Source organism: Amblyomma americanum, chromosome 1 (genome assembly GCF_052857255.1).
Source record: "Amblyomma americanum isolate KBUSLIRL-KWMA chromosome 1, ASM5285725v1, whole genome shotgun sequence".
Taxonomy (NCBI): Eukaryota; Metazoa; Arthropoda; class Arachnida; order Ixodida; family Ixodidae; genus Amblyomma; species Amblyomma americanum.
The window spans coordinates 348152093-348164637 of record NC_135497.1 but is presented as its reverse complement, the minus strand read 5'-3'; the positions used below and the strand labels follow the sequence as shown (position 1 = coordinate 348164637).

General features: G+C 46.9%; 1 protein-coding gene across 5 annotated transcripts; it reads right to left on the bottom strand.

Annotated features, from left to right (window-relative positions):
• Positions 1–532: 532 nt before the first annotated feature.
• On the bottom strand, positions 533–11619 carry LOC144100192 (uncharacterized). 5 transcript variants are annotated; one of them, XM_077633210.1, is made up of 7 exons: positions 11472–11619; positions 11019–11070; positions 9893–9986; positions 6644–6791; positions 5502–5735; positions 2845–3098; positions 533–757 (listed from the first exon to the last, which is right to left on the bottom strand). In XM_077633210.1, exons 4-6 carry the CDS (start codon positions 6762–6764, stop codon positions 2857–2859), a joined length of 597 nt encoding a protein of 198 aa, XP_077489336.1. In that variant the 5' UTR covers positions 6765–6791; positions 9893–9986; positions 11019–11070; positions 11472–11619; the 3' UTR covers positions 533–757; positions 2845–2856. The 5 variants fall into 5 exon arrangements, with proteins under 5 accessions (XP_077489336.1, XP_077489363.1, XP_077489343.1 ...); XM_077633237.1 differs by having other exon boundaries at positions 2845–3095; XM_077633217.1 differs by lacking the exon at positions 11019–11070 and having other exon boundaries at positions 9893–9989.
• Between the last annotated feature and the right edge of the window lie 926 nt (positions 11620–12545).

Genomic DNA, 12545 nt, shown 5'->3' with positions numbered 1-12545 from the left:
CTTTGCGCCGAGGCTAACGCCCACCACTTCGACTCTTGGGTTGTGATAACAACCAGGTCCAACATCGTGGTTCCAGGAACCATAATCAAGGCGGCAGCAACCGGGTGCAGGCAAGACCGAGTTCTGTGCTTATTGGAGCCTAGCAGGTCCGGCGCAACCACAAGAGACCCGCCGTGAAGAAAATGCTGTGGCCCTTGCGGCATCATCTTAGCAGCATCTACATGCAGACCTCTTGTTCGCGTTAACCACTAGGTGAACTTGCAATTCTTCTAGAGGAAGTTGCGCTTCTTACAAGCAGTCGGAAGTGTGCCCAGAGCACTTTCCTGAGCTAGAAAGGCACTCACCTTGCTTACCGAGTGCCATAAGTAAAATAGATGGTTCTGTCTTGGTTGCCAGCAATTTATATTGACTTTTCATACTCTCACATTGTGTTCAGGCTTTTAGCGATCCCGTTTTGCCGCTGTCGTGTCTTGCTGTCTGCCATCTACCGTCAAGAACAAGAGAAATTTGTTTCTGATTGTGTGCATGCCGGTCAATGGCGACAGTGATCAGGTGCTGTCAGCGCGTACAGTTAAAACAATGATCATATAGAGAGGAACACGGGGGAACGATAGTCGGTCGAGCATTTCACTGTATGCGAGCTGTCCACACCATGGTGAAGGCTGCGCATGAGAGGCACAGACGAAGTTTTTATGTCGCTTCTAATTCACAAATTATTTACAAGAAGGAAGGCTGTGGGGCGCGTTGTCTCTTGAACCTAAAGGAGAGAAATAAAGATAAAACAATATCTGTCACAGAGATGCATTTCGAGTCAAACTGAGGATGCATCGTTGAGAACATATCGCAACGCATCTTTGTCCAGCACGCTTTTGCGCCTGATTCTATTTCTCACATTCAAATCACCAACCTGAAACCCGAAGCCTCCTTACACTCACGCAACACACTCAGTATTTTTACAGATGGTGTTAAAATAGCAAAATAAAACAATGATAATAAAATTCAAATTTGAAAACTTCGTCTGCGCTATGCAAATTTGGTGAGTAAATATTTACGTGTAGCTCATTATGCATCTAATGTGGGAGACGTAGTATTTCGCACATGAGGTACAGTAAAGCTACTCCTAAGGACCAGGACTCGACTCCGCGTCAGATTACATGCGACAGAACTCTTCACTTATAGAATAACCGTCGCGTTAGTTCTCTCGTGCCTGAGCTGCACGAGAACTCCCAGAGCAGCGTGTAGGGTATCACTTTGTTGCGTGCAATTCTGCCGAGGTTTGTCGAATCTCAGGAGACGAGTGCGCTTGTATGATCTTGAGGCTCCGGTTAAGGGTCATGATGGATTTCCTGATAACTAGTGCTCAGTCCATTTCACACAGAGCTCTAGCAATGCAAACCTTAGGACTAGTTTGTGCAGATTGATATAATTTTGTTAGAAAACAGCGCAAACTGGACGAAGCACGAGAGAAAAATTTACAGCGTGGTCATGAAGCTTGACGTGATAAAGCAGTCACTAGAGGCGTCACAGACACGATATTTTTCTACAGTGAAGATCTGCGAATATGGGTGGCGCTTATGGAAGGTGGAGGCGGGAAGGCTTGAGGGTGGCGGTTGAGTAAGGGGGGAGGGGAGCTGTGTTATCTTGGGAGGTGAGGTGGAGAGGTGGCTGGTTCCTCTGGTGGGCAACAAGATTTCAAATTGCGTCTTCGAAATCCATTTTGCCTTCCTTTTTTTCATTTTCTGTCGAGTGGACTTCTATTGGGTCATGGCAATGTGCAAAGTGGAGGTAGGTGACTTCTTTGTGAGTGGCACTTCACGAGGGTGAAGGCTTCATGCATCAATGCTTCGAACAGACAACGCTTGCCGTTGTCGCGAAGTGCCTCTGTTACTTCTATCGCACTAAATGGAAGGGCACGCGCACTTTGTTTACTTCCTATTCCTTCTTTCCTGCAGTCTGGGCCTCTTCCATTCGCCAGAAGCACCGCTCACCACCCACAACCCCACTGCACATCATCGGTGAGCGCCTGCACACCTTCAACCCACGCCACTGCCTGCCACCTTCAAGTTCCAGACGCGCCATCCACCAGGAACTCACTAAACTCTTTCCTCCGCATTTTCCACGAGGCCTCCACACTCTAGAAGCCCATGCAGCAGCAGAACGAAACACCGTCCGCAAAATCGAATTGATAGACGCTGTGGGAAAGCCATTTTTCTTCCAGATGCACTGCCTCCTCTTCCCCACTTCCATTTTCCACAAGTTCCACCCACCTGCACCCACCTTCACCCTAAGTTTATCGCGTGAGTGAAGCCTCGGCTTAGACTAAAAGAATCTTAGTAAACATTGAAGGTATATCCAAATGCTATTGCAGCTTTCTCACATCAGGTTTCATTATCATGTAGTCATGTTTCAAACATTTGTTTAGCTAGACGCACTCTTCAACATTGTTCTTCCATGATACGTTTAAAGAGACCTCGCGGCAGAATTCTGAGCATTTTAAGATTATTGGGGACCTAATAAAAAATATCTTGAGTGAGCGGCATCTGGTTGGCGTTGATAAAAATGTCATCTGCCCTCTTTCCGAACACCAATTCTTCACCTAATGTTCATTCAGTCGGATCGCTGGCTAAATATTTCACCACAACACTGCTATTTACCTGAAAATACATATATATTAAGATATACCGGCACGTTTGGTTTATTTTTGACTCGACTGTGAAGAGGAATACCCTAACATCAGTAGAAGCTCAAGGTGGCGATTAATTTTACAGAGCGCCACTGTACGCAGCCCGTGACATGTTTCAGGGCAGCTATTGGAAGATGTTTAGATCCATCATATGGCATCACCTTTGCGGTCTATTAGGTCACGTGCTTAAAAAGTGGGAGTTGGCCCGTGCAGGCTACCGACATTAGCAGCAGCCGGAACGTGGGCTCATCCGACAGCCCACAGTACCACGCCCCGTCGCCGCTGAATTTGCGCAGCGGAGTTGTCCCACCCAGTGAGGGACGGAAGCGCGACGAGAAGCCCACCGATGATGATATCCTCCTGTAAGGTGCCGCGACGGCAGCACGAGGCGGACGCGGACGACCTGCGGCTGCTGCTAAGAGAAAAAAAGTATTGATCACTATTAATGTCGACAAAAAAACCAACAAAAGCCTGCCAGGCTCTGCTACCCATCTAATGAAGGGGACTAGCACAGCAAGGCCATCGATTAGGTCGCGTTAAATTCGCTGTATTTGAGCTTGGTACCTGCGCTGCTGGAAACGAAATCATTTATTCAAGTAAGTCAACTTAACGTTCATGGTAACCACCATCATAATCACCATCACCACCCTATTTGTGTCATCGGAAGATCAAGGGCTTTTCCAGATGATGTCACCCATCCCTAGCTATATACCGGCTGGCAGGCTGCAGCGTCGCAAATTGTGCAGCGTCGACTCTATATGCCAACTGACAACCTCGTCCTTCCTTTAGTACTCATTCTGCTGCACTGACAGACCACTGGTTATGAATGCTGCGGTTATGGAGGGCGGCGAATTACATCCCTTGCCCGTGACAATTTCCACTTAGGAACTCAAAGGTGCCGTCTTCGAGAACTTGGGATCGCAGTGCAGTGGTGTCCATGGTCAAAAAGTAAACGGAAAGAAATATCTTTGAGGGGACACTAAATCTCCGCTTCAAGGGTATGTCGAGATAGTGTAATTGTTAAATTCCCTTATATGAAGAAAATCATTCTTAGCTTTTCATTCAGATATTCTTGAAAGTCATCGTACTCCTTCTGGAGCAGTGGTGGTGCGTTTAATCGATGCCCCACTGCCCTAGCTGCGATGGCCGGTGCTCACTGCAGTATACCTTGTCCTGCCCAGAATTCTCGTCCCGGGGTTGTGATCATGCTCGGTTCAGAGGTTGTGATCATGCTGCGATTTTCTCTCACGACACCGACTCCCACTACGTCGTGGCAAGATTTTCTGGAGAACGCCGAATTTAATGATATCGCGCTAGAAATCGTTGGAGCTAACAATGTTTGAAATTCGAGGCAACTCTTTCGCCTTCAAGTTTTCGCATCTGAAAAATTTATGTGAGAAACTACGAGAGGTACGTCGGAGCAACCTGTGCAGGATGATTGTACCGCAAGGTCGACATTGTGTACGTGATTTTGTTCAATAATTAAATGGTTATAGAACTAGAATAATTATTGAACTTTTTTGAAGCGACTCAGGCTATAGCGAACGCTGTGGTAAAGGGTGCGGAATTTTAGACTAACTAGGGTTCTCTAACGTGCATTGACAACGCACAGTACACGGGCCTGTCGAATTTTTCTCCATCGAAACTAAACAACCGCGGCGCGGATCAAACCAGCATCTTTCAGGCCAGTAGACGAGCGCCATAACCACTGAGCCACCGTGGCGGCTTTAATCGCATAGTGGTTCTAAATATCAGACGTCAAAAATGCGCATCTCAGAGCTTTTTAGGTTGGCTTTCTCGCATTGTGGTATTTCTAAAATTGCATCTCTGTGTGTGACATTGTCGACAAAACGATGTTAGCATCTTGTACATCAACAAGTGCACGAATTTCGTCTATATTTTATATATAATAAATGCAAGGGACGCAATATTATAAATAATGAATTAGCGAAAGTCAACTGAAGAAGCTTTCAGATGCATATATTTAAAGTTAGATAATTTTAACCACATTCACGAAGAAAAAATTTAAATCAGGGCTCACATTTCACGTTGAGGGCATTCAATTGCGCAGTATAACCGTGCCCCATAGTTCATTAGATACCTGAAGGTATTTGTGCAATTATGGATTCAAATAAGGTACATAATTTCTGCCTTCCTGTACAATCTACTTCCACAGAGGCATCGATGTATCTCTCTCAGTATGTAAAAAAATATTCGGACGTTAACCAAATCACCTTTTACGCTGAGTTTTTCAGGGGTCCCGGACACCTGTGCGACGGCTGACTCACCAAGCCTGGCAATGCGCTCCGTGCTGCAAAGAGGTGTCATCGTCCTGCTAGCCGTACTCCGGCTATAAAGGCAGCAAGCGTTTGGCGGATTACAGGGTCCGTGAAGGCCAAGTACGACGAACATTTCTGCTACGCTTCTCAGACTTTCTAAGAGCCAATGGGCTCAGTTCCACAGCACATTTTTTTTCCTAAATATTAGTAGTTGCCATGGGTCCTCCCTAATCTCCAACATTTCTTCAACAGGCTAACAGTAAATGCAACGATCATCTAAACAGGGGTACCCGCTTTCTTGAAGCATTGTAGTCGAAGAAAAACGCTCTAGTTACCTCAGTGGGAAATACATGCAAGCGAGCTTGTGGATGAAGGTTAAGTCTTTCCGCGTTTAAGCCCACAGTGCCAAATATTTCTTGAAAGGAATGGAAATAATTTAATGTGTTTCATCAGGTGAGGTGCTTTTTAAAATTCTTTGCAGTGCAAAATCTTGAAAAAACCATACGCACCACTGTGTATTAGTCATTGCAATCACTCACTCGGCTTCCGCACCCTCCGGCGGCCGCTGCGTGCAATTGGGTGATCGTTGGCTGCCGTGGAGGATGACCGCGATTCTTTGCGCAAGGCCTTGCCCAGGACGTCTTCTTGAAATATGTCACCGCAATCGGCGTCTGCAGCTCGCATCAGTTCCTCTTTGAAGCGCGCGAACTGTGCCTCGAGGACCACCTGCTCGCGAAGGTACCGTACTATGACGGCGGTAGCCACAGAGTCACCTGCGCAGGGTAATATATTCCCGATGCTTTTTTCCGGGCTCCTTCATGTCTGAAGAAGCGTGCACATATTTCTCACTTTCGTGAGGTGGTCCAGGTGCTTAGGGTAGATTTTCGCACAACATGTTTCAATTTCAGGTTGCACAGAAACAATATGCCTTATACTGCAGTAGGTAGGTCAAAATGCAGTGCATTCCAGCTCTTTAGTCTCATATTGCTAACGACCCTCATTGCACAGAAAATCCACGATGAGAAATGCTGCAGCAGTAACATCATCATGTTCATGCATAGATGGAACAGATTAATATGAAAACAGCTGTACCACTATCATCGTCAATGGGCCAACGTGAGTTGTGAGTGAGTTAAGTGTTGTGATTAAATGCGTGGTGCTCTAATGCAAGTAGGATTATGTTTGCTGTAATCTGTCTGAAAGCCTTGAAAGGTATTCACTTCGCATAAAATTATTTCCATTATATGATTCAGAATTATGCAGTTGAGGCAGTCTTAAAATCAGTACTTTTGAACCCGGGCCGCTAGCAATGCAAACGGCACTCGACATCAGTGGTATTGTGTTTCTGCACCGCCGCTCAGCTAACAAACATGCTACCAGTGTCGTCAGGAAAAGTAACGGCTTCACACGGCTATGATCACAATGAGTCTTAAGCTACTACTTTCATTCTTACTGTATGTCCCGGTTAACAAGTGGAATCCAAAAACAACTGTACTTTTAGCACAAGTTAGCATACATAGCTTACTTCAAATAGCAAGAGAATTGGTCATTTTCAATCACACCCGGGTGGAGATAAAACAGAGTGCTAGGGCCGTTAGTGCCATGTCACTGCATAATTCATTGCAGCGTTTGTGTTAGCAGCAGTTTAAACAAGGACCTGTAGATGCAAAGCGGCGCTTACCTCTCGTGTCCTTCCCGAAGAGGGCGCGCCAGACGAGAAAGGAGATCGAAGGCCGCAGGTCGGCGATGCAAGCCGCGTTCCGGTTGAAAATCCAGGCGCACGCATGCCTGGAGAAACGCATGGCGCCCCGCTGAGCTCAGCCGATGTCCTGCACAAAAGGAGGCGTAAAGAACATTGCTCTCTCACCATGGCTTCCCATTGCGAAAAACAGCTTCGCCTACGTGTGGTCGGTGCGTAAACCATTTATACCTTGCGCTGGGTTTTGACCGCAGACACGAAGGCTCTGGAGTGGTCCAGGCACTTCACCGCGCTGTGCACGTTAAGCTGAGTAAGACTTATTGCCGAATTCGCAAAGGGAGCCTTCAAATCCACTTCTAACCGGACCTCGAGTAAGGACCGGTTGAGAGAACGTTCTAGGCGAGCATCTAGCACCAATGTTAGGGCTGCGCGTGTGCTGTCTTCTTTTTCAGTCTACAATTTTTCTCATGAAATCTGAAAACACACAAGAGTTCCCAACGAAACCAAATTCTGTATAACAGAGAATGTCTCAGGAGACTTAGATATTAATGCACATACATGTGATGTGAGAGTGGAAGATTTTGTGGCTGCGGAAAAAATCATTTCTTGCTCCGTCACGTCCAGCTCCGTCACGGCTTTAGACTAAATTCTCTTGTGGAAACAATTCTCTTGTGGAAACAAATTCTCTTGTGGAAACAAGAAACCTTTACTTTTTTCAACTTTCTGCCCACAAGTTTAAGCTCCCTCTTTTAATAAGACTCTTTGCTTACATCAAATTGTTTTTCGGCAGTTTTAATTCCGGTTGGAAAAGAAGGAAAAAGAGGAGACATCCCACAGCACTTCGATCCTTCTGTGTCGATATGTGCGACTAGAAGAATCGTGGAAAAATTCAACAATGCCCTCGGGTACTGTCACCCGTGTAAGCCCCGCTGCATCATCCTATCGACACATAAATTGCATTCGCGGGAGAGCTGTTCCACCTTTACAGACGTCCCCTCTGGCTTTGGCCCACCTGGGAAGCATCCTGTTTGGCGAGCATACGAACCTCGGTTGCAATATGCGAAGTCTTAGCTTTACAAGAGAATGCGCAGCTTAATACCATTGATAAGCTGGTGCAGCAGCGCCGCGAAGCGCGCAGCCTTAAGACCAGTCTATCGCACTCCAAGCATGCGCTGAGGACTTATGCAACGTCACACTCCATTCTTCAGCCGCCAACGCAAGTTCTTCCCCCACGAAAGTTTCTACAGCTCAGCGACAACAAGCCAACAAATAATGGCCGCCACACATCTGCTAATTCGGCACCATTGCTTCGCCAGAAATTTTAGGAACAAGATGGTTGGCTGATCGATCCATTGTTGTCTACGTATACGCAAGCATACAAGACTGCAAAGCAACAACAGCTATTTACTGTCCGTGCAGACCTGCTCTGAATCAAACCTCTTGGTTTCAGCTTACGGAACCGTCTTCGTTCTTTTGTGCTGTTCTCGTTGCAGTTCAAGAAGCCCTCTGCTCCTTGGCCGACATAACTATGCTCCCTGCGGCACGCGTTGTCATCCGCACTGACGCCCTTCAAGTTGTCCGGTTGCTACGACGTGTTAGCCGCTGGCCAACGATATGTCAGCGTCGCGTTAATTTGTAATAGTCAAAGTCACGCGCCCAGCATAACATTCGCGTGAAATACGGTTTGCGTCAGAAGCTATATCGGTTGTGAAGTGAGCATCCGCCTCCTATGCGGGACGTGCAGGGTTGGATCCCCACTGCCACTGGGTACTTTCGTTTTCCTTTAGGCGCAAGCTTTGCTCCCGCCAGATGCTCCATTCCTCTGGGGTGAAATGCCTGGAAAATGGGTCATTAATAGGGGTGTGGAAATAACCAAAATTTTCAAAAAGAGAATCAAAATTTTTTTTCGATTCGCTGAACAAAAAAAAATAGTTCACGTTCAAAATTTTAGGAAGCGAATCGAATCTGTTTTCGGATAGTGTTTTTAAATAATTGGCAGAGAGTTTGAATAGGGCCCGCCATGGATTTTTTTTTCAAAGACTATTTAAAAACCTGGAGGCCATTCTGTCAATCGGTCAGTGCGGGAAGCAGGGTTCAGCGCAGCGATGCGGTCCATTGATCTGGTGGCGTTCTTGATGCCCATACATACGGCCTTCAAGATAGGCGACGCAAGATTGTCGGAGATGTTATGCAAACCTTGCCCTAATGCCCCATATTGAAGACCCTCCCCCATACCCTCGTCCCTCTCATTAAAATTGGCGCTTTTTGTTGACACTTGTCATTGCTAGCAAGAGTAACTTTCCCATTCCTTAGGCACAACGGTCACAAATTTAATGCACCGACTTCGTGTTACACGCGCCTTCGTGATAAGCATTGCTTTTGTAGCGATATCTACACTATGTCACCTCTTCGACCCTTCAGCGTAGCAGCACTTGAGCTCCGTGGCGGCGTCGTTGGCCACGTTACTATTGGTCACGTGGGTTGATCACGTGGTTCGGCCGCTGGTCACGTGGTGCGGAGCAGTTTCTGAAGAGCCAGTGGCGCGCAACAGCTCCAACAAACATCTGTGCACCATGTCAAGTGGGACGAAGATGAAAAAGGAACGCCCAGCCAAACGGAGCGGCGAAAGGCTGACTTTTCATTTCGACTGAGCTAGTTCCACTCGGCCAGATGTAGCTATCACGTCACTCCAGGCTAAATCAGAGCTAAAGCACAGCCATTTTTAATAGATAGCTTATAGCTGAATGTGGAGATCGGAGGATAGCGGTGCACATGCGCAGGACAACACGAGAGTCGTTATTTATCTGCGCATGGGCACTAGCGCTCCACTATTCCCCTATCCCTCTACTCCATACAATCTCCCTATGCGAAAACACCCTAATGACGTAAGTGACGCCGCTAACGCTTCGCTGCTTCGCGCGAATATTCGGACTGTACGGACTGTAAGTATATTTACACAAGTAGCAAACGATCGTACGGATATTCGATTCATATTGATTTCAGCAGGAAAGCTAGCCTATTTGTATTCGATTCGGTTCAGGAAGAGCACCTGGGCTAAGAAAAGAAATGCGGCGCGCTTACGCGCCGCGTTCGCATTGTTTATCGTGATTGTACTCTCCGCGCACTCCTAGTAATCCCAACTGCTGCAGACAAAATACCAAATAGCCGAGGCGCTGCTGTTCACTCTCCCTTGGTGGAAAGAAGAAAGTCGAGTGGCGTAAGTACACGTACTTGCTTCGGCCCTGCTACCCTTTCGAGGTTGCTTGAATTCCTCTTCGGGCAAAGTATTCCAGCCTCTGTAGGTTTCGCCCGCAGTGCACCGGATCTGCTCTGTTAATGACATTTTTAGTGAAGATGAAGGAAATCAAAGGCAGCCCTTGACAAAAAGCTGACATTAAAATAGGCATTCAAGCTTCCTTCGACGTCTTGTGGACGTCCAAGAGAGTTTCAACCAACAAACACAAAACCTCCTTAAAATATCCAAAAAATTACGCATTGGGACATATGAAATATCTAGAGGAGGTGCTCATTTTTTCCGAACGAATCCAAAGAACGTCCCCACTACAAGCAGCGTCCAAAAAGTTCGTCGCAGGGAAAGCTCCAAGATGTTAATTTTCGATTTCTCGGCTCTAGTTGAATAAAATTTTCCCCCTCTTTCACGCAAAACTTCAAGCATCTGAGAGCACATATGGGCCAAGTTTCAGGTACAGTACTTGCGTTACAGGTGGTGCAATAAATCTGTCCAATCGTGTGAATGCGTCATGGTTCGGTCGTCTTGCACTTACCTGTTTACAAGAAATGACCTCTCAATTTACATACAAAGAATATATGAATTCAAAATGAAGCCCGATACTGCCTATATAACAGCAAATAGCAGCATCATAAAGATGCTATTTCAGTTTACAAGCTGTGCTCTTTTCATTTAAATCAATACAAATATTGGATGTATATGTAAGCACCATTTAATACACAATGTACGTAGCACCACCGCATTAGCATTTAATGATGGCCACTTTTTTGTCTGCCTCTGAGAAATATGAAAAATGAAGTAAGAAATGCATAATACAAGCTGAAAGTTGATACGCATTCACCAAATATTCTAAAGGCTACAAAAGCATATATGCACACGTAAAAGCAAACACATCTAAAAGAGACACTTGGGTGCCGAAAGAAAAGACTAGATGAGCGTACGCTGCAAATATCCGCTTTCAGGTCACGAATATTTTAAAGGTTAAAGCCTCCGGCTCGCTCAGGGACTCGTGCGAGCCTCGAAGCAAGCTTCAGTGACGTGTTATCAAAGGAGAAATCTACTACGCAAAACTACGCTAATCTTAAAAAAATGCCTAAGCCAACATACCTTGACGACGGTGCCTAAAGAAGTCCATAGATGAAACAGATGGCTGCAACAGCTGTAACCATTAATTCAACGCTGCCTTCTGTCCGCTTTTTCACAGCACAGCAAACGCATAAACATGCGCGTTGCTCCCTCGTAACGATCGCGTGATCCTGTGAGTTTCATTTTGTTTTGAAAAGTGTGAAGATAATTCTTTTTAGAGCCAGACATGTTGAGAGGGCTTTATTTGGGAAAATAAACAGTTCCTCCCCACATAAGCGCGACTGACACAGTGCAAAACCGCCCTGACCCCACTCCGCGATTGCATTCGCTACCGAGCACACGCCGACCAGGTAGCCTTGATCTGCGCGAACAAACGAACGGCACACTGGCTGACTTAAACAGGATTTATTCTTACAACAGCATTACGCCCTCTAGCAACAAAATACGCTAAGGAATCGAGATCGTCCGACTCACCAGCAAAGTTACGAATGAATGTTCGCCCACACTAGGACAAGGGATACTCCGAAGCCAGACGGCACTAGATGAGGGAGCAAAACTCCATGTCACATCCTCGCCCCGCTGGCGAAAAGCGGAGCCGCGGAGACACGTACGCTCGCGCCGACGATCATAGCCAACGAGCCTGCTGTACCCGCGCGCGCGCGCCGCAAGCAGTCTCTCCAGTTGCGATGCCAGCGCCCTCTCTGGTTGGTTAACTTACGCAGGGAGAGTCATATGGCGCGCCCCGCATCGAGGAGAAGCTGTTGCAGCAGGGTACATCGCGTGAAAGCCAAGAAACGGGACAGCAGGGCAGTCCCCACAATAAACAAAAAATTATCTCGGGTTTAGCTCTAGTTAACCCTTGTTTATTTTCAAAAGCTTCGTTTGCTCGCCACTTCGTCTACCCAGCGTCTCATTCCGACGGTCTAGAGAACTCAAACTGGTCACTTCTACAGTTGAGTTACTCCGGAACATGGCATGACTTCAAGCCGCAACTTCGTTACGACGCTTCTCGAGTCGTGCGGCGCGTTCTTCTGCCGTCAGTAAAGCGGGTCGCCTCTTCCTCGCTTCGTTCTGTCGCTGCTGCGTCTCTTTCGCGCTGTCTATACCGACTACAATACCCTGAGGCGAAGCGCATCTATATATATATATATATATATATATATATATATCGCCCGCGAGACGACACCTCCTCGCCCCATCTCCAGCGGAGCACATCTGGTGGAGCGAGCGGCGACGGCAGCGGCATCCACGCGGCGCCATCTGTTGAAGCGCGGCTGCGGCTTTGCTAGGCAATGGCGGTTCAAGATCGTTCGTCGGACACGGCATACGGCATTGGGCTGAAGTGCGCGACGACCCGAATTGGCGCGCTGGCTGGCGTAGTATAGCTTTCGCTTTAAAAGGGTGAGGAATATCTGAGAAGTACTTGTATTTGGTCGTGTTGGTTCATATCTTTTCAGGAGGACACAGGGGCGCTACAAAAACACACGGACATAGAAGTAGACAGGGACGAGCGCTTACTATCAACAGGCTTTATTTGACGTAGACCGT

Bases quoted from the DNA above. Each gene is read 5' to 3' on its own strand.
- LOC144100192 (XM_077633210.1), bottom strand. From the start codon at position 6,764: ATGCGTTTCTCCAGGCATGCGTGCGCCTGGATTTTCAACCGGAACGCG. The intron at 5,736-6,643 runs GTAAGCGCCGCT...TACCCTGCGCAG, and splicing joins CTTCGGGAAGGACACGAGAG to GTGACTCTGTGGCTACCGCC. The intron at 3,099-5,501 runs GTGAGTGATTGC...TTTTTCTCTTAG, and splicing joins CCGGAGGGTGCGGAAGCCGA to CAGCAGCCGCAGGTCGTCCG.